We start from the raw sequence: 21,061 nt of genomic DNA on the forward strand, positions 1-21,061 counted from the left end.
ACACTGTAACTTTGCCCATCATTTTTTGACTCACATGGAAATGGCTGAAATGTTGCTGGGGAATAATCTTTAGATGGACAACGCACATTTTACTCTGCACAGTGCCATGAGTGCACAGAACTGTTGCATGTGGTGTTCTACTCCATCACATGTAGTCCAGGAACACCCACTGCATTCGTCTTATGTGATTATGTGGTGTGCTTCCACAAGCTCCCTCAATCTCAATCTGTTTCTCTTCGAGGAGGTGACTCCACATTGGCCTGTTAAGTATACAGTCACTTCTGCACATTATGATGACCACCTCATGCAATGTGTGATTCCAGCTTTGCAAGAACCAAACTGTGTCCAAACCACTATTTTCATGCAAGAAAGAGTGACACATGTCACTTGTCAGGTGAAAGACTTGCTTCATGAAACCATCTGTAATGACTGCATCATCTGTAGGCCATTTCAACAAGTATGGCATTTCAGATCCCCAGACCTAAATCCACGTGACTTCCGATTGTGGGGATATCTGAACGACTGTGTCGATCAGGAATGTATTTGGTCTTTTCCTGATCTAAAGGATAGCATACAACAACATATCACTCTGATTATGCTCGATAGGATGTAAGCAGCTGTCAACCATGCCACGTTACAGGTGCAGCATGTGGCTGACTTAGGAGACCATATTGAACACATGGTGTAACTTGTGACCATATACTAATAAACATACTCGAACCATTATGATTTTGTGTTTGTTTGTTTTTCCCTTTTTCTTGCACTCATGCCATATTCTGATTGCCTACAGCACCACATTTTCACTTGGTGGCAGAAAAGCGGAACTTATTTTTTTCAGCATACTCCAAAAGTGCACTGATTCATGAACATACCTGTAATGTTTTAGCATCCTGTGATGTATACTGTTCATGCTGCAGCACTCTGAACACAGATGTTTAATTGAAACCACCAAGCATTTAGGCACCCAATGAGTCCTCCTTTTAAATTAGATAAGTTGCCACCAGGCACTCATTGGGGTAAACTTATATGGAGAAGAGTGCAGTTGAGTAACTTTAAAGTGACTTCAAGACAGCTTCACTCAGCAATACAAGAGCAGTGCTGCCCCCGTATCAACCAGGTGATTGGGTCTTTTTAGAGAACCTGGCAAAAAAAAGGAAAAACGAAAAAAATTTCTCCCTCTTTTGAATGGCCATACCTAATTATACATTTGATGTTGCCACTAACAGAAGAATTACATTTACCAGACTGCTCTACAAATGTTCAATTAGGACAAGCAGCACCACTCCTGCCTGCAGCATCAGTAGACACACTGTGAGTCAAACCTGGTGCTGCAAGAGGTCCACAGAAATGTAAGAATGATCCGCTTCCAGTATCACTTAGGGACACCTTGCATTCTAGGCACCCACACACCTTGCAATTTTTAGATTACGCACAATATTCTCTGACTGAGCCCTTAATGTTCTTCAGTGATAAAACGACAATTACCTCTCTAGGTCCTCCCTTATCAGCAATAAATAAATACTATGCGATTAAAAGTCTTGCCTTGCTGTGCCTGGCTTATCAGTATTTCACTTATTTTGTGTGCTCTGTGTCTTATGCTATTGTCTTGGAGGTGGAATAATCAGAGGGCTGCAATTGTTAGCTTTTCATTATGGTATTTTGTTTCCTTATACAGTATGTATACTTATTAGCTACACTTCAATACTTTTAACATTGCTCTATCAGACCTACAATGGTGGTTTGTTTCTTATCGGGTACCCTCCAAGTGTTGAGAAAGACTTACAACAATATTCTTACATGCCACGTGATGTGTCAAAATGATAGCAGAAAATCGTGTGCTGAACATTCCTGCACTGCTGTCAATACAGCCATGTGCGAAAGTGAGAGGATGGGGCCTGGGCTACACCTCCAACCAAGATGGCTGCCACAGTGAGCAATAAGCTTTGATGTGTCAACCATACTAGTTGACTGCGCCACCTGCCGCAACAGACGTTGCAATAACACCTTACCTAGTATTTTTTCAGTTCTGTAAATGGATTACATGCATATGGGCCAGGCCTCTATTTTGAAGAAGGAACAGTCTTCTGGAGGGGGCCCAAAATCTGGCATTCACTACTCACTTCGGCAGTGCCCCCTCACTGTTCTGAATGAGTTTTGTTCAGGTATAAAGTGTATACCTGCCAAGCTGTGTGTTTTAGTTTCAGCAACTCCCCTGTAATGTTGTAACACTTTGTGTAAAGCCCATTGTAATGTATAGCCATTTCTCCCCTTATCTTGTCAGTCGACAGAAACAAACATACAGCACTACACACTTTTGTCGTGAACTGCTCAAACTGTTTACTCACATAAATAGGGCTGACTGCTTCATTAGTGCTACTGTGATTGTAGAACTACGTAAGCAGTTATCAAGTTTTTCCCAACAAAATTAAGTTCAAACTTCCTAATAATAAGAAAATCATTGTCTGCTTTTCAACTTCAAACTATACATTTATATTTCAAGTATTGCTATAGTGTTAAATATGCTAAATATTGCACTCCCTGTAGAAAGTGAGTTTTAGTATGTCAGCTAACTGGTCTACAAGGCTTTAACTTTCTTCATAACTATTCTTCATTTGCCACTGATCAACTGTTGATCATATATTGGTGCCGAAACTGTCTTTGTGGATGTCTGAAATTCCCCTATTGTGTGAATAACTTGACAGATATGTGTTAATTATCTAAATACACTAATATGGTTCTGCATGTATCATTCAGTCTTTAAGTGTTGCAGAGACTACTTAGTGAAGTGTTTTTTCTTTCATAATGATTTCTTCATTGTGCTGGACAACTTCAGTAATACAACAGAGTTTACTGAACACAATAACCTCATTACTTACTGCTATTTGCATATATGCTGTATTCAATACTCCAGTTAACAATGCCATTGCAAATGTCTGATAACTGAACAAACCAGGTGTCAGTCTTATGTGGTAACATCAGAAGGCAGCATATTTTCCTATGGAGAAAATTTAACTCTTATTCAGTATATCTGCACCTACTGTAACTGTTTCCTGCAGATGAACAAGCAAGGATATCCAACTACCACAATCTGTTTGGATTTCATGACATCTAAGTATCCTGTGCAACAGAACTAAAAGATCACTTTTTCAAAATGTCGTAATTGTCTCCTACTGTGATACACAAGTTTGAAATTTGGCTCAAAGGTTTCTACAACTTTCCTCTATAATGATGCAAGAGCACTATGTGACTTCACCCACTGCGTCAGTGACACTTAACACCAATGTTTCAACATAGGTGAGGTCTAAAGTGGGTTAATGATGCCATATTCGCACCAGGTTCCACAACAATTAGCAACCCCACCGTGTCTGTGCCATACGATGGTATTGTCACTACACCCCCTCTTGCCCACATGTCACACCTTATTTTGATGCCTATGTGAGGGAGACGGGGAGGGGAGAGGGTGAGGGGAGAGGTGGGAGGGGAGAGGGTGAGGGGAGAGGGCGAGGGCGAGGGGAGAGGGGAGAGGGCGAGGGCGAGGGGAGAGGGGAGAGGGCGAGGGGAGAGGGGAGAGGGGAGAGGGCGAGGGGAGAGGGGAGAGGGCGAGGGGAGAGGGGAGAGGGCGAGGGGAGAGGGCGAGGAGAGGGAGAGGGAGAGGGAGAGGGCGAGGGGAGAGGGCGAGGGCGAGGGCGAGGGCAGAGGGCGAGGGCGAGGGCGAGGGCGAGGGGAGAGGGCGAGGGGAGAGGGCGAGGGGAGAGGGCGAGGGGAGAGGGCGAGGGGAGAGGGCGAGGGGAGAGGGCGAGGGGAGAGGGCGAGGGGAGAGGGCGAGGGGAGAGGGCGAGGGCGAGGGCGAGGGCGAGGGGCGAGGGGCGAGGGGCGAGGGCGAGGGCGAGGGCGAGGGGCGAGGGCGAGGGGCGAGGGGCGAGGGCGAGGGGCGAGGGCGAGGGGCGAGGGCGAGGGGCGAGGGCGAGGGGCGAGGGCGAGGGGCGAGGGCGAGGGGCGAGGGCGAGGGGAGAGGGCGAGGGGAGAGGGCGAGGGGAGAGGGCGAGGGGAGAGGGCGAGGGGAGAGGGCGAGGGGAGAGGGCGAGGGGAGAGGGCGAGGGGAGAGGGCGAGGGGAGAGGGCGAGGGGAGAGGGCGAGGGGAGAGGGCGAGGGGAGAGGGCGAGGGGAGAGGGCGAGGGGAGAGGGCGAGGGGAGAGGGCGAGGGGAGAGGGCGAGGGGAGAGGGCGAGGGGAGAGGGCGAGGGGAGAGGGCGAGGGGAGAGGGCGAGGGGAGAGGGCGAGGGGAGAGGGCGAGGGGAGAGGGCGAGGGGAGAGGGCGAGGGGAGAGGGCGAGGGGAGAGGGCGAGGGGAGAGGGCGAGGGGAGAGGGCGAGGGGAGAGGGCGAGGGCGAGGGGAGAGGGCGAGGGCGAGGGGAGAGGGCGAGGGGAGAGGGCGAGGGCGAGGGCGAGGGCGAGGGCGAGGGCGAGGGCGAGGGGAGAGGGCAAGGGCGAGGGGAGAGGGCGAGGGCGAGGGCGAGGGGAGAGGGCGAGGGCGAGGGGAGAGGGCGAGGGCGAGGGGAGAGGGCGAGGGCGAGGGGAGAGGGCGAGGGCGAGGGGAGAGGGCGAGGGCGAGGGGCGAGGGGAGAGGGCGAGGGGAGAGGGCGAGGGCGAGGGGAGAGGGCGAGGGCGAGGGCGAGGGGAGAGGGCGAGGGAGAGGGGAGAGGGCGAGGGGAGAGGGCGAGGGCGAGGGGAGAGGGCGAGGGCGAGGGGAGAGGGCGAGGGCGAGGGCGAGGGGAGAGGGCGAGGGCGAGGGGAGAGGGCGAGGGGAGAGGGCGAGGGCGAGGGGAGAGGGCGAGGGGAGAGGGCGAGGGCGAGGGGAGAGGGCGAGGGCGAGGGGAGAGGGCGAGGGCGAGGGGAGAGGGCGAGGGCGAGGGGAGAGGGCGAGGGCGAGGGGAGAGGGCGAGGGCGAGGGGAGAGGGCGAGGGCGAGGGGAGAGGGCGAGGGCGAGGGGAGAGGGCGAGGGCGAGGGGAGAGGGCGAGGGCGAGGGGAGAGGGCGAGGGCGAGGGGAGAGGGCGAGGGGAGAGGGCGAGGGCGAGGGGAGAGGGCGAGGGCGAGGGGAGAGGGCGAGGGCGAGGGGAGAGGGCGAGGGGAGAGGGCGAGGGGAGAGGGCGAGGGGAGAGGGCGAGGGGAGAGGGCGAGGGGAGAGGGCGAGGGGAGAGGGCGAGGGGAGAGGGCGAGGGGAGAGGGCGAGGGGAGATGGGGAGGGGAGAAGGGGGAGGTGGAGGGGAGAAGGGGAGGGGTGAAGGGGGAGGTGGAGGGGAGAAGGGGAGGGGAGAAGGGGGAGGTGGAGGGGAGAAGGGGAGGGGAGAAGGGGGAGGGGGAGGCGAGAAGCGGAGGGGACAAGGGAGGGGACAAGGGGAGGGGACAAGGGGAGGGGACAAGGGGAGGGAAGAGAGGAGGGCGAGATAGGGTGAGGAGAGGGAGATAGGAGAGCGAGGAGAGATGGGGGCGAGGAGAGAGAAATAGGAGAGCGAGGAGAGATGGGGGCGAGGAGAGAGAAATAGGAAAGCGAGGAGAGAGGGGGGCGACAAGAGAGAGATAGGAGAGCGAGGAGAGATTGGACAGCGAAGAGAGACAGGAGGCGAGGAGAGAGAGAGATAGGAGAGCGAGAAGAGAGAGGGGGCCAGGAGAGAGAGATAGGAGAGAGAGAGAGAGAGAGAGAGAGAGAGAGAGAGAGAGAGAGAGAGAGAGAGAGAGGCGTGGGAGGAGACAGGGCCAGGGAGGAGACAGGGCCAGGGAGGAGACAGGGCCAGGGAGGAGACAGGGCCAGGGAGGAGACAGGGCCAGGGAGGAGACAGGGCGAGGAGAGGCGCGGGAGGAGAGAGAGGGGGCGGGCGAGGAGAGAGAGGGGCGGGGAGGGGAGAGAGAGGGGGCGGGCGAGGAGAGAGAGGGGCGGGGAGGGGAGAGAGAGGGGGCGGGGGAGGAGAGAGAGGGTAGGGGAAGGGACAGGAAGGGGAGGAGAGGCCAGGTGACTAGAGGGCTAGGGGAGGAGAGGGCTAGAGAAGGTGAGGGGGGGAGGGGGAAGGGTGATGTGAGGGGGAGAGAGGGGGAGGGGGGATGTGAGGGGGAGAAAGGGGGGAGGGGGATGTGAAGGGGAGAAGAGGGGAAGGGGAACGTGAGGGGGAGAAAGGGGGTAGGGGGGATGTGAGGGGGAGACGGGAGGGGTAGAGAGGATGGGACGGTCAGTGAGGAGGGGGGAGGGGGAGAGGGGGGAGGGGCGAGGGGGGAGGGGAGAGGGGGTAAGGGAGAGGGGGAGAGGGGGTAAGGGAGAGGGAGAGAGGGGGATACAGGGAGGAGAGAGGGTGGAGGGGGAGGAAATGGGGATACAGGGAGGAGAGAGGGTGGAGGGGGGAGAGAGGGTGGAGGGGGGAGAGAGGGTGGAGGGGGGAGAGAGGGGGCATGGGGAGGAGAGAGGAAGGCATGGAGGAGAGAGGGGGGACATGGAGGAGAGAGGGGGGACATGGAGGAGAAGGGGGCGGGGAGGAGAGAGGGGGGACGGGGAGTAAAGGGGGAGAGAGAGGGGGAGGTGGAAGAGAGGCGCTGAGGAGAGGGGAGAACAGAGAGGGGGGATGGGGAAGAGGAGAAGGGGAGCCGAGAGGGGGAAGAGACGGGGAGGTGGAAGAGGGAGGTGGAAGAGGGAGGGGAGAAGAGAGAGGGGGAGGGGGAAGAGGAGAGGGGGAGGGGAAGAGGGGAGGGGGAAGAGGAGAGGGGGAGGGGAAGAGGGGAGGGGGAAGAGGAGAGGGGGAGGGGAAGAAGAGAGGGGGAAGAGGAGAGGGGGAGGCGAGAGGGGGAAGAGAGGGGAAGGGGGAAGATGGATGGGGCGAGAGGGGGAGGGGGAGAGAGAAAGCAATAGAGGGGGGGGTGGGAGGGGATGGGAGGGGAGAGGGGAAAAGGAAGAGAGGGGAGAGGGGAAAAGGAAGAGAGGGCGGGCCGAGAGAGGGCGGGCCGGGAGAGGGCGGGCCGGGAGAGGGCGGGCCGGGAGAGGGCGGGCCGGGAGAGGGCGGGCCGGGAGAGGGCGGGACGGGAGAGGGCGGGACGGGAGAGGGCGGGACGGGAGAGGGCGGGACGGGAGAGGGCGGGACGGGAGAGGGGCGAGGATAGAGAGGGGGGAGGATAGAGGGGGGGAGGATAGAGGGGGGGAGGATAGAGAGGGGGGAGGATAGAGAGGGAGGAGGATAGAGAGGGAGGAGGATAGAGAGGGGGGAGGATAGAGAGGGGGGAGGATAGAGAGGGGGGAGGATAGAGAGGGGGGAGGATAGAGAGGGGGGAGGATAGAGAGGGGGGAGGATAGAGAGGGGGGAGGATAGAGAGGGGGGAGGATAGAGAGGGGGGAGGATAGAGAGGGGGGAGGATAGAGAGGGGGGAGGATAGAGAGGGGGAGGATAGAGAGGGGGAGGATAGAGAGGGGGAGGATAGAGGGTGAGGAGAGGGAGGGGGAGGAGATTGGTTGGTTGGTTGTTTCGGGGAAGGAGACCAGACAGCGAGGTCATCGGTCTCATCGGATTAGGGAAGGACGGGGAAGGAAGTCGGCCGTGCCCTTTGAAAGGAACCATCCCGGCATTTGCCTGGAGCGATTTAGGGAAATCACGGAAAACCTAAATCAGGATCGCCAGACGTGGGATTGAACCATCGTCCTCCCGAATGCGAGTCCAGTGTCTAACCACTGGGCCACCTCGCTCGGTGGAGGGGGAGGAGAGGGAGGGGGAGGGGAGGGAGCGGGAGGAGAGGGAGGGGGATATGGAGGGGGAAGAGAGGGAGGGGGAAGAAAGGGAGGGGGAGGAGAGGGAGTGGGAGGAGGGAGAGGGAGGAGAGGGAGGGGGAGGAGATGGAGGGGGAGGAGATGGAGGGGGAGGAGAGGGTGGGGGGAGGAGAGGGAGGGGGAGGAGAGGGTGGGGGGAGGAGAGGGTGGGGGAGGAGAGGGTGGGGGGAGGAGAGGGTGGGGGGAGGAGAGGGTGGGGGGAGGAGAGGGTGGGGGGAGGAGAGGGTGGGGGGAGGAGAGGGTGGGGGGAGGATAGAGGGGGAGGACAGGGTGGGGGGGGGGTGACAGAGAGGGGGAGGACGGGGAGGACAGAGGGGGAGGACAGAGAGGGGGAGGACAGAGAGGGGGAGGACAGAGAGGGGGAGGACAGAGAGGGGGAGGACAGAGAGGGGGAGGACAGAGAGGGGGAGGACAGAGGGGGGGAGGACAGAGGGGGGGAGGACAGAGGGGGGAGGACAGAGGGGGGAGGACAGAGGGGGGAGGACAGAGGGGGGAGGACAGAGGGGGGAGGACAGAGGGGGGAGGACAGAGGGGGGAGGATAGAGGGGGAGGATAGAGGGGGGGATAGAGGGGGGGATAGAGGGGGGGATAGAGGGGGAGGATAGAGGGGGAGGATAGAGGGAGAGGATAGAGGGGGAGGATAGAGGGGGAGGATAGAGGGGGAGGATAGAGGGGGAGGATAGAGGGGGAGGATAGAGGGGGAGGATAGAGAGGGGCAGGAGAGAGAGAGGGAGGTAGGGGGTGGGAGGGGGAGGGGGAGGGGGAGAGAGAGAGAGAGAGAGAGAGAGAGAGAGAGAGAAACTGGGGGGAGTGTGTGTGTGTGTGTGTGTGTGTGTGTGTGTGTGTGTGTGTGTGTGTGTGGTCTACTTCAGGAGAAAAACTAAAAGACACAGGATTGCACAGTTTAATACTGGTACTGGATTCATTATGATGGATATCAGGCAATCAGAGGACAGTATGTTTGTGAATAGTTTGTGGGCTAAGAGCATTGCTTTGTGAAGTCTAAGCGCAGTTCAGATCTCTAGCCATGATTGTGTTTGGACATGGATCTAAGGAGCTCTGAATGCATGTGAAAATTGTACAGAATAATGGTTAAAACTTGACCACCACATGCTGCAAAGAACATGTGAGTGTATGAAAAAGATGAACACATTAAATTCCGGTTTTAATACGTAAAACTGTGACTTTTGAATAACCAAAATCCACATGACCTGTTATAGAAGGTGTGACCATAAACTGAACATTCATGGAGGCCAAATTTTGTAATATTTGAGAGAACATTCTGTCACAGATGATCTGTTGGCCAATCCTTTTGGTAATTGGTTTGGTTAATTACCATAAGCTGACTCTTATGACTGAATGTGAGTGTGTGTGAATGACAGAACTGTAACTTAAAATTAGCATGGGCTCTGCATTGTTTTGTATCAAAGAAGTGCCAATAATTTGAATTTTTTACTCACAAACTACTTTCAATTAATTGCTCAGCTAACCTGATACTGAAAAACATTTGTTGCACCTGTTGGATTCATATAATGTTGCTGGTTCTACTACAGCTTTTCAAGGAGAACATTGTTTACTTTTAACAGGAAAGGTGTGTGGACCACACTGCAGAACAAGAAATTCACCACAAGGTGAGTGGAACTGTTTTCTGTTGGATGAAAAACAAATAACCAAGCTGCTGCACACTATCTGGTGAGTAGTAATCTATCCATTTCATAATATCGCCAGCCAGTGGATAACTTCATACCTGACCAAAAGAATGCAAAAAGTTGTGCTTCTTAATTCAACCAAAGTGGTCTGGAGATATTATTCAGACTGGGGAGAAAACACATATGGGGTTCCCCAAGGCTATTGTTCCTCATATACGCAAACGATCTTCAGTCTAATATACAAGCAGAATTAGTTCTTTTCGCTGATAACACTAGTATTGTAATCAATCCAACCATACATGCAGAACTGAAGAAACATTAAACAATGTCCTTAAAAGTATCATTGACTGATTTTCTGCAAATGATCTCTCACACAGTTCTAAAAATACACAAGATTTTCAACTCTGCACATCTAGGGGTTGCTACATCAATAATGAGTGTAAAACATGCTGTGGAAATAATAAACTGGGTAGAAACTTCAAAAGTCTTTGGTTTTCATACTGATGAGAATTCAAACTGGAAGAAGCACATTTTGGAACCCCTAAGACATCTTAGTTCAGCCACATTTGCACTACGAATCATTGAAAATCTTGGGGCGAGACAAATCATTAAGTTGACATTTTCCATATTTTAATTCAATAATTTCATATGGAATAATGCTTTGGGATAAGCCATCTTTAAGAAAGATTTTTGATAACTCTGCTGTGGCATGACCATGGAGGGGTGCAACACTGACACGAGTGAATAAAACAGTGAAGGCTAACTCTATAAGACTGCCCAGTTCAGTAACACCCCTGATTCCATCTGTTCACCTTTGTGGAACATCTTAAAAATGTAGCTGTACAGATGGAGCACCTTAAAAATGTAGCTGTCCAGAGAAACTGTGATGTGAGTCCTGATGCCTGCAGGCGAGCTATACTGCTGCTCTTGCACCTGCTAGTACACTTGTGAAATCAGAGAGGTGTCTGCAGATGCCTAGGTCTCAGTCACAGTTCATATCTGTACAGATACGTTTTTGAAATGCTCAACAAAGGCAGGCAGCTAACACTGACGGTGATATCAAACGGGGAGGGGGCAGGGAGTCTCATAGGCACACTGCCATCTTATTCATCCATGTGTCAATGTCACAACCCTCCTCGATAAAGCCAAAGGAGGGCATGAAGCAGGATGGCTGCGAAAGCATAAACACCCTTAAGTGCTTAGAATCACATTCAAATTTCATCGAATGGATCTGAACGGTACCTTGGGGGCCCATCCTGAGCACCAGAGCAAAAAGTACAATAGTGCTGCACTTCACAGAGTTGTGATCACATTCAGTCGAGATGCTGGCCCATGATGTCTCTAGAGGAGAGCTGAATTATCTGGTTGGAGGGGGAGGAGGGGTGTCAGCAGTATCAAAGGTTGTCAACAACATCGTCCTGTTGCTCACTGCACCAAGGAAAGTGGAGTTTCACTGACACTTTATGTCACACTCCAAGAACTATTCATGTCAATTCTGAGTGGTGGTGTGTCTGAAATGTTTTTCTCGGGCCTCCATAAGAAAAACACATGACTGCAACACTGGGCATTGTGGTTCAAGATTCCATTGCCGAAGCATAAAGAAGGGTGAAATATGGGTAAGACGGGTTGTGACGACATTCCCACTCTGCGAAATGTACACGGTGGCATTTGGCAGAACTGTGATGAAGTTTGGTGCCAATGTGACATCATTAACCCACCTTACACCTCACATGAACTTCTGAGCTCTGCCCCTTTTTTTGCATGTGTCCACAAATTGCTATGGTAAGCATCACAAGGCCCACAGGTAACAGCACGAAGTGCCATGATTTTGCACCACTAAAGAGAAAGACTGTAGGCACCTTTGACCAAAATTTAAAACTTCTGCATAGTAATAAAAGACGATTACAGCTTATCACAGAAGTGAGTCTTCAATTGTGTTGTGCAGTGTATAATGCACAATCTAGTAGGATGGAGAGGTCTGGCTTGCGAAGCACTGTGCCATGTGCCTGCCAGCAGCTGGTAATACATCCTAACACACACTGCTGTGATGAACGAGGGTAACCATGCTGTGTCACTCACTACATGCACTAGTTTGAAGAGACAGACCTACCTGTCTGATCCATCCTGAGACTCCTGATACCAATTCAAAGCAGATCACATTGATCAGAAGTAGTGCACAATATTCCTAGCTTGTCTAGACAGTGCTGTGAATTGATTTTGGCAGTCAAATCCTTTAAACTTCCATCAGCCATGAGATGCCAGTTTTTGGCAGCACCACTGATTTTTCCCTTGCCTTTCCTCTCACCTGCCTAGGTGCACAAACTCTGCATGCAAAGCTCCCATGTGGCCCCTACCCATCCCCTACCCCTCATCTCCTATCTGCTGCTCTAAGGTGGGCAACCATTATATGACATCACGAGGCCCCCTGTCTCCTCAGTCAGGCCTTACTGTGTTAATGTGTGTTTCAGGATGCCCCAGCTGGGCATACCCTGACCTAATGCTGCATTAATGTTGTCCATGTGGACACTATGCCCATACCTCAGGTAGACGGTCACTGAACCATTCCTATGGTCACAGAACCCTGTTGTTCCTGTGTGCCACAGAGTTCATTTCATTTCAACCAAGTTAATTTTACACACTGGTTGTTTTAAGTTGGATATATGGTCATTTCTCCTAAGTTATTTGCAGATCAGCAGAGTTTTACTGATTGATGCATACTTATAATGCACATGAACTACTTGACTCCTTGTACAATAAGTAACTTAGTAATATAGTTGTAATGTCACTCATGGATGTGATCAGCAAATTTTTATTGAGACCTAAAATAAAGAAGCAGTAGAAGTTGTCCAGAGTCATGTTCACAGTTGTTCCCTAACTGGTCAAGCATCATGAGTTGATTGTCTCACATGTGCAGCAAGCCAGAACTAGTTTGAACATTTCTCGTCAGTACAATTCCTTCATGCCACTGAGGGACAAGACTATAGTCATCCATTCCATTGATTTGCATCAATCCGCAGTTCCGAGCATGCGCGGCAGTTACTCTGACTCCAGGAGAAGACATGTACGCCATTTTCAGATCTTTGCTGCCAACATGTGCTTTGTTGAGCTTCTTTATAATGTCAGCAGTAACTGAAAATGCCACTGCGTGTGAAATCAGATCTGTGATTCGTTCTCTAAATGCAAAGAAAGTTAAACCAAAGGAAATTCATCGGCAAATCTGCAAGGTTTACGGACAAAATGTTATGAGTGATTCAATGGTTAGAAAATGTGTCAAACTGTTCAATGAAGGATGTGATCAAGTGCACAATGAAGAACAAAGTGGACGCCCATCTGTGGTTACTGATGAACTGGTTCACACAACTGAAGAGAAGATCATGCACAAACGTAAGTTTACATTTAGTGCCCTTGCTCACAATCACTAATTCATGAAATTGTTATTGAAAAACTGAAATTTCGAAAACTTTTCTCATGTTGGGTACCCAAAATTCTTACTGAACAACACAAAAAGTAACGGATGGGCAGTGCACTTCAGTTTTTGACATGCTACAATGAAGAAGGCGATGGTTCTCTTTCTCGGATAGTCACAGGGGATGAAACTTGGGTATCGTGCAACAGCCCTGAAACAAAATGGCAAGCAATGGAACGGAGCCACACTTCATCCCCAACAAAGGTTAAGCCTAAGCAAATCTCGACATGTGCACCATTTCTTGGGACAGAAAACGTGGTTTACTGATTGATTTCTTACCACGAGGCCAAACAGTCAATGCACATGGTTACTGTTAGACCACTAAGAAATTGCGCCACACAATACAGAACAAGCACCAAGGATTACTGTCAAAAGGTATTGTTTCTTTCCACAATAATGCCTGACCTCACATGGTAAATGTGACCAAACAACTCTAACAGGAATGTCACTGGGACACTTTTGATCATCCTCCGCGCAGTCCGGACATCACTCCTAGCGACTTTCATCTCTTCTTACATCTAAAGTCTGTCCTTCGTGGGTTAACACTTCAATGACGATGACAAGCTGAAAGAACATGTTACCACATGATTGAATACACTGGCGGCAACCTTCTATGAAGAAGGCATACAAAAACTTGTGCCACGCTATGACAAGTGCCTACAAAATTTCAGAAGCTATGTAGAAAAGTAGTTAACAGTTGTAGATTTTTGTACAATAAATATTTTTTCTGTATCTGTACACGTTTGTTTTATATAACCAAACGGTTCTTACTTTGTGGACATACCTCGTATATTGCAGTTTAGTCAGTACACAGCTTTCTTAGTGAATGTGGTCAGCATATTGCCTATATATTTGGTACTACTTTCTTAAAGCTGTGTCACTTAACTGAAACATAACCTGATGGCACTGTCACAGAACAGAACTCAGAGCAGCTTGCCTTCAGCAATACTTTCATAATTTTTTCAACGGATTTAGTATTTTATCGTTTTGTTTTGACTCTCAGTCTACTAAGAAGAAACATTTACTTCACCCAACATATTCAGACTAATATGGGTTAACTCTAATTAATCCTGTGAGCAAGCCTAGACTTACATTCTAATTCAGTTATTGATTAAGAATCAATACATTGCCCCTACCACCTCAGATGATATGAACTTCCTTTTTGGCATAACTCACAGAAACCAGAAACTAAATTCAAAATTGCTTGAAATTGCTTGACGTGGGACACTGACTACTAGTGGGAGGCTGTTCCTTCTAAATTATATCCTTTTATTGTATAACACTTCTCCATGGTCCACTGTAATGGCCACCACGTGGAGTTTTACAGCTTTGTACCATCAGTGCCCAAGGCACATGCTACCAGACCAGTGAAGCCTCTCTCCAGCAACAAACAGCCACTTCCCACCACATCTCATTGTGTTGCCCTGCAGCTGTATGTGTCCAAAGAATCTATGAGTTTAATCTGTATAGGCAACAGCCAACACTACAAGCCAGCTGTTATTCCTAGTACACTCAAAATTCTGAAATTGAAATAGTAAGTGTTCATTGGCCCTCAGAACAGAAGTGTTTTAATCTTTTTAAAAATTCAGCCTCCTCTCACCCTTAAGCTCCTTATCAGGGCAAAACTGCCTGTCCAAGGGAGCGCCTAGGAGATCTGTTGTAAACTCTGGAAATCTTCGTTCCTGTGTAAAGTGAAAGGTTGTGCAGGCAACCATTTGCTAGACGCAGCTCTGAAATATTTCACTGTAAACATTGGGATGGAAAATTCTCTTCTCCAGTCAAAAGTTGTTATCTAGCTGAGGGGCTGCTCTGATAGTATATGCTCCATAACTCATGTGTGTTGCTGGACAAGCACTATTCACACGGTTTAGGTCTGTCAACTAGAGATGCCTTGCAAAGATTGCCTACAACCCTCAACCAATAAAAAGTGTGGAAGAATGATCGTGTGGGAGCCCGGTAGATGAGGGCTGAGCAGCATGTTCACAATGACCACCTCAATCCAACACTCCAAAGGAAAAATATTCAGCATCTTGTTCCAGTGACCTGTAGACACAGGATCATTCGCAACAAGTGCAAGAGGTCTTAAACCTCACATAATTTACATGTGAGGTATGAGGAGTGAGTTATGAAATGTAGATGATGAACCTGGAGTAATACTATGCCCTCACATGGTCAATTCTGCATGAATAGTTATTTTAACTGCATCACTTACATCTACATGACAGAAGGTACATTCCACTGTACCAGCTACTAGCATTTTTATCCCATTCCATTCACATATGGAGCATGGGAAGAGTGATTGTGCAAAAGCCTCCATGCATGCTGTTATTAACCTTACTCTCACAATCCCTATGGGAGAGATATGTAGGAGAGGGGTTAGTACATTCCTAGAGGAATTAATTAAAGCCAAGTCTTTGAACTTCATTATTTGGGTTTCTTGGAATACTTTACATCTACCTTCAAGAGCCTGCAGTTCAGTTTCTCCCATGGATCAAACAAACTTGTCACCATTTGTGCTTCCCTTCTCTGTATATGTTCAATATCCCTTGTTACTCCTACTTGGTGCCACACACTTGAGCAATATTCCAGAATGGGTTGCATGAGTGATTTGTAAGCAATCTCCTTTGTAGACTGATTGAATTTCCAATGTATTCTACAAATAAATCGATATCTTCCACCTGCTTTATGCACAATTGGGCCAATGTGATCATTCCATTCCACATTCCTACAAAGTATCACAACCAGGTATTTGTATGAGTTGGCCCTCAGCTTGCAGAGTATCGATGCACATGAGAGTGCTCCAGATAGCTGCAGTTATGTGTTCAACTACATTTTAAATTATCTGCTACAAAAAGCAGCACAGACAAACATTCCAGGAGTAAGAGAAAGAGTTTATGCAATCACACCTCTACAAATGACAAAAATAACAAAGACTGCAATTGTGTGCTGGCAAAGGTAATCGAGAACAGTAGAAAAAAGGGAAAAAAAGGGATCACCACAATATCTCAAATGGATCCAAACATGGCTGTGGAGAGACTGAGACCAAATTCAAATGCCTCGCTTTCAGCAAAATTTTTGTATTTTTCATACAAAATCTGGACACTGGAACTAAACAAACAGAACCCCTAAAACTAACAGCAGGGGAGATGGACTAAAAATTTCTTTTTAATGGGCAGATCCCATTAACATAGTGGCAAAATATCCAACCTGGACAATGCAAAATGTGGGAACATCTAAAGAACACACGTTTCAACGTTTCAAGCACCTAGGTGAAAGTCTCAACACAAACATCAACACGAAGACAGAAGTCTAAGCAATTTCCAAAAACAGACAGATTACATCAGAATACTTACAAATCTAAATACCTATATATCAGCATGCCAAATTCAGACACTACACTATTGTAGTTAAGTGTTGATGTTCATGCAGCACAGACAACTGCAGAAACAGGTTCACACACAGAGAAAAAAAGGAAGATACATTTAAAATTAGACTAACTATTAGAAAAAGTCTTTCAATAGATTTACTGAGAGCGATGGACTAGGGAGGAGAAGGGATAGCAGTGATAGGGGTGGGTGAAGATGCTGTAGTGCCCTTCTAGTAGACAGACTCACTGTTAATGTTCATGCCTACATAGAATGCTACACATTGTTTGGAGCTAATTTGATGGACCCCATGAGAGCTTTCACAGGTGATCCTGTCTTTCATGAGGTAGGATACGCCAGTAACAGGACTGAAATGGGTAGTAGTGGCAGGATGTAAGGGATAGGTCTTGTATGGACAGGTCTTGCATCCATGTCTTTAAAAGTGATATGACCACTGGTGCAATGGATTGGGGTTAGAGGTGAGACTTTTAAATTTGGCCCCGTCACTCAACGAATCCTCTGTGTGATGAGTAGCAATCTATCCTTATTCATACTGTTATTGCCAACTTGCTATTGGCACATTACAGTTTGGAAAAAAGATACCAGAACAGAAAATCACAAGTCTCATGAGAGAAAGGAGTACATACATACCTAGGGAAGTGAGGGATCAGTATAGAAAACACAGATTCACAGAGGAAAAAAGTGAGAAGGGGAAACTATTCAACAAGAAAGCAAGAAGACAAGAACAAATATTCTCAAAAGAAGAACTAGCAAGAGTGTTACAGAATCAAGCAATACTGGTGAAATAAAAAGTAACATGGAATGAAGGCAGTAGTGTAATTATAGCCCAGACATGGATGCAAAAATTGAAAAAATAAAAAATGTAGTACACAATGGGTGAAATAGATCCCGCACAAGAGATGCGTCAAACATGGTGATGCTTTAGGAATATGAATGCTCAGCTTCTTTTATCAATGCAAAGTACCATTAATGCTACAAAATTTTAATTTTGCAAGTAAAATTTTACAACCCACACAGTCAAATGCACCAAACATTACAGAATCATTTCTTTTGTTCAGCCCTGTCTGGACATCATTTGTGCAGTCATATGTGAAATCTTGAAGACTGGAGTATAATGTAAAACTACTAATGTTAACTCCTACAACTCTGTTACCTATATTTTCTTCTGCTGTATGCATCACACAGCACTTCCACAACTCTCAAATCAGGCAGTAAACCTATCTCCACCCAAGAAAATCTGCAAGGACAATGTTATTACTTACATTACTGCCATCTGATTGTGATGCAAGTGCCAGTGCTCTGTCTTCAATTTCACAAAATTTGCAAACACCAAGTAAATCTTCAATAATCTGCACAAAATAAAAAAATAGGCATCATTTAACTGCCCAAGAAAAGTTAAAATACATATTTCCTATGCCATATAATGTGAAAAAGCATGAATATGATACAGATTATGAAAGTTGAATACAAAGTCTGACACTGTATAGCGCAGGTACCAACTGCTGACACTAGTGCTAGTTACAAGACAAGACATTACAATTTAGTTCAGCTGGAGATTTAAAAAACATATGATGAAATGAAAGAATATGCCCAGTTAGTTAACAGAGTCAAACATTAAATTGTCATGGGAGTGGGGACTGGAATTTGATAACACAAAAAGGAAGGGAAGGAAAAATTTAAGACACACAGTAGAAATTTGCATACAGTATAATTTCATGTTTTCTTTGTGACCTTCAAACTGGAAAATGGTCTGATGCAGCTCTCCACGCAAGTCTATCCTGTGCAAGCGGCTCTATATCTGTGTAACTACTGTAACCTACATCCATTTCAGACTGGTTACTCTAATCCAAGCCTTGGTCACCCTCTACAAGTCCGACCCACCCCCCTCCCATTTCCCTTCATTACAAAACTGATGATTCCTTGATGCCTCAGGCAGTGTCCTGCCGTATCATCCCTTCTTTTGGTTAAGCTGTACCACTATTTTTTCCTCCCAAATTAAATTTGGTATGGCACCCATTAGTTATGTGATCTACCAATCTAAACCTTTACCATTCTTCTACAGTTTCGCATTTCAAAAGCTTATATCCTGCCTCTGCATGAACAGCTTATCATTTCTGCATGAGGCTACACTCTAGATAAATATCTACAGAAGAGATTGCCTAACAAATTTATTGTATGGTCTCTCATGTTTTCTTGGTGTGATCAATTATTTGTGTTCTTCTGGGCTTTCTGATATGGCAGGATCCAAGCAGCAAGTACACGTAACACTAAAATTTAGAGCGTCTGAAGGAGACTGCTAGGTTGGTTGGCAAAATATTGTGCATAAAATGAAAACAACTCAGCAGAACATGCAGACACAGTTTTATTTTCAGTTTCAACATATTCCTCTCTTTCATAAACAGTTTTCTTGCTACTGCCAGTCAGCATTTTATACCCTCCCTACCTCAGACACTGTTTCCATTTTTGCTGCCCAAATAACAGAACTAATTGGCTATGCTTAGTGTTGCATTCCCTAATCTAATTCCTCCAGCACAACCTGTTTTAATTCAGCTTCATTCTACCATCCACGTTTTACTTTTATTAACATTCCACTTATAACCTCTTTTCCAGACACTATTCATTCCATTCAACTATTCTTCAAAGTCCTTGGCTGTTTCTGGCACAATTACAATGTCAATTTTTAATTTGTTCTCTCAGAGCAGTCATTTCCTTTCCAAATATCTCCTTGCTTCCTTTTATTGCTTGCTCAATGTATATACTGAATAACATTGGCTACATATCTGTCTCACTCCTTTCCCAACCACTGCAATTCTTTTGCACTCTTTGACTTTTGTGGTTGAAGTGTATTCCTGTACAGGTTGTAAATAGCCCTTTTCTTTCTGCATTTCTTCCCCGCTACATTCAAAATTTTAAAGATTGTATTGCAGTCAACAATGTCGAGATTTATCAAAATGTACAAACACTATATACATAGTTTTGCCTTTCTCTAACCTACCTCCCAAAATAAGTCACGGGCAGTATTGCGCCATAAGTTTCTACACTTTTCCTAAACCCAAACTGATCTTGGAGTTCAACTTCTATCAGTTCTCCCATTCTTCCACAAATAATTTGTACCAGTATTCTGCAAGAGTGACTTATGAAACTGATAGATAAGTGTGATAAACCCAGTGTTATCACTATCTTTTGCCATCTGCCTTGCTCAAGATCCGTATGCTGCTGCAGATGCACATGCAACTGCCCGCGTCGGCATAACACAGGTGTTAATCGACGCACTGACATAAGACTGCCCTGTTGATGCAGGTATCAACACCAGAGGCTCTGTCTACAGGGAAGATCTAAAACATTAGCAGTGTTTAAAGACTCAGAACTAGCACCACCAACATCAGTGATGTCAACACTTGTCTATCTCTTGGTCAACGTGAACCTCCCCAGCTTCAGTCTATGCCATACTGTGGACTGTTACTTATTGTGCAGCCCTCAAGATTTGGATATTGTTACACTACCACCCTTGAATCACCTCCAGGTAGTTTAATAATTATACATTGTGCTGTTGACTGTTTTAATCCATTAATAAAAAGATTACAAAAACCAGTGTTCACTTGTATTATGTACCACAACAAAAGTGACACTGTGGACTTAACTTGAGTGTGTTCCATTGCTCGAACAGTGAAAACTTGGCATGTGAATTTTGGCACTTCCCTGACACTTTAGGACTGTGGTCTTTTCTCTGACCTATGGACTAATTGTATTGCATGGTCCCTGACATTTACTTCTTTAAAGTCACCATGGCTAAGCCACTTCTTGCAGCTGTTGTGCAACAGCTGATGGCTCATCAAGTTGAAAGTTGGCAATGAATGGGAGACCTCCTGGCCAGAGTATTCCAACAGCTGGTGATCAATCCTTCACTCCTCCCACTGTGAAAGGAAAAATTGGAAGCCTGGGACTGCAACAGCTTTCTAATAAGTTTAAGGTAAACAACTATGATAGTGCTAAATCCCTTTTTCTTATCATCGACTCTCCCACAAACTGGCCCCTCTGATGGAACCTGATAAAACTGACTTTCAAAGAAATTTGTTCTTTTCTGAGCACTTATTAACAAAGACATTTCCATGTGATTTCTGCTCATCTTAAGTTTTACCTATGTTGCAAGCAACTGAGTCAGTCCTATCTACCTTGGGCATCTGAACTCCAGGGGATCAGTCACCAATGCAAATGTTTTTACATCTACCACCAAGGAGTCTTATGCAGAAGACACAATAAGAGGCACAATTGTCCATGCAGCACCCAATAACTAGTTTCAATTGAAAACTTTACAGTTTGATGACCTTTTGTTTGATGAGATGTTGTGTTCAGCACAGCCCTATGAAGTCACAGAAACGATTGGCCATCACTTAAGATTCCTGGGTGGACACTGCCATGGTGAACAGTGAACCCAAACACATGAAGTATTCAGCAGCCAGGGTGACATCATGGCAGTATAAAAACAATATCACGTGTGTCCCTCTGCCACCCAGGTTGCACCAGCCTGCCCAAACTGTTTTCAGAAGCATCCTAGGAATGAATATTTGTTGGGTGGATGTTCCTATCTCACAATCACAAGATGCAATGGACGTTAATGTTACACATTCTGCACCATCCACTCCCGGATATTCCTTCAACAAACTGCTCATTTCACTGTGGGTGGCTGGCAAGACAGTCAACTTTCAAGTCAATATAGGGGCCACCACCTGTCTCAAATTTTCAAACAATTTGCAGTTAGTGAT

General features: G+C 47.6%; 1 protein-coding gene across 7 annotated transcripts in view; it reads right to left on the reverse strand.

The window, feature by feature from the left end:
* LOC124553829 overlaps window positions 1-21,061 on the reverse strand; it is a 286,889-nt gene that overhangs the window by 216,269 nt on the left and 49,559 nt on the right. For all 7 annotated transcript variants that reach the window (XM_047127821.1, XM_047127820.1, XM_047127819.1 and 4 more), the window contains one exon: window positions 17,561-17,647. In XM_047127821.1, the coding sequence (XP_046983777.1) occupies window positions 17,561-17,647 (87 nt within the window). The remainder of the gene's footprint in view (window positions 1-17,560; window positions 17,648-21,061) is intronic.

Source organism: Schistocerca americana, chromosome 11, assembly GCF_021461395.2.
Source record: "Schistocerca americana isolate TAMUIC-IGC-003095 chromosome 11, iqSchAmer2.1, whole genome shotgun sequence".
Lineage (NCBI taxonomy): Eukaryota > Metazoa > Arthropoda > Insecta > Orthoptera > Acrididae > Schistocerca > Schistocerca americana.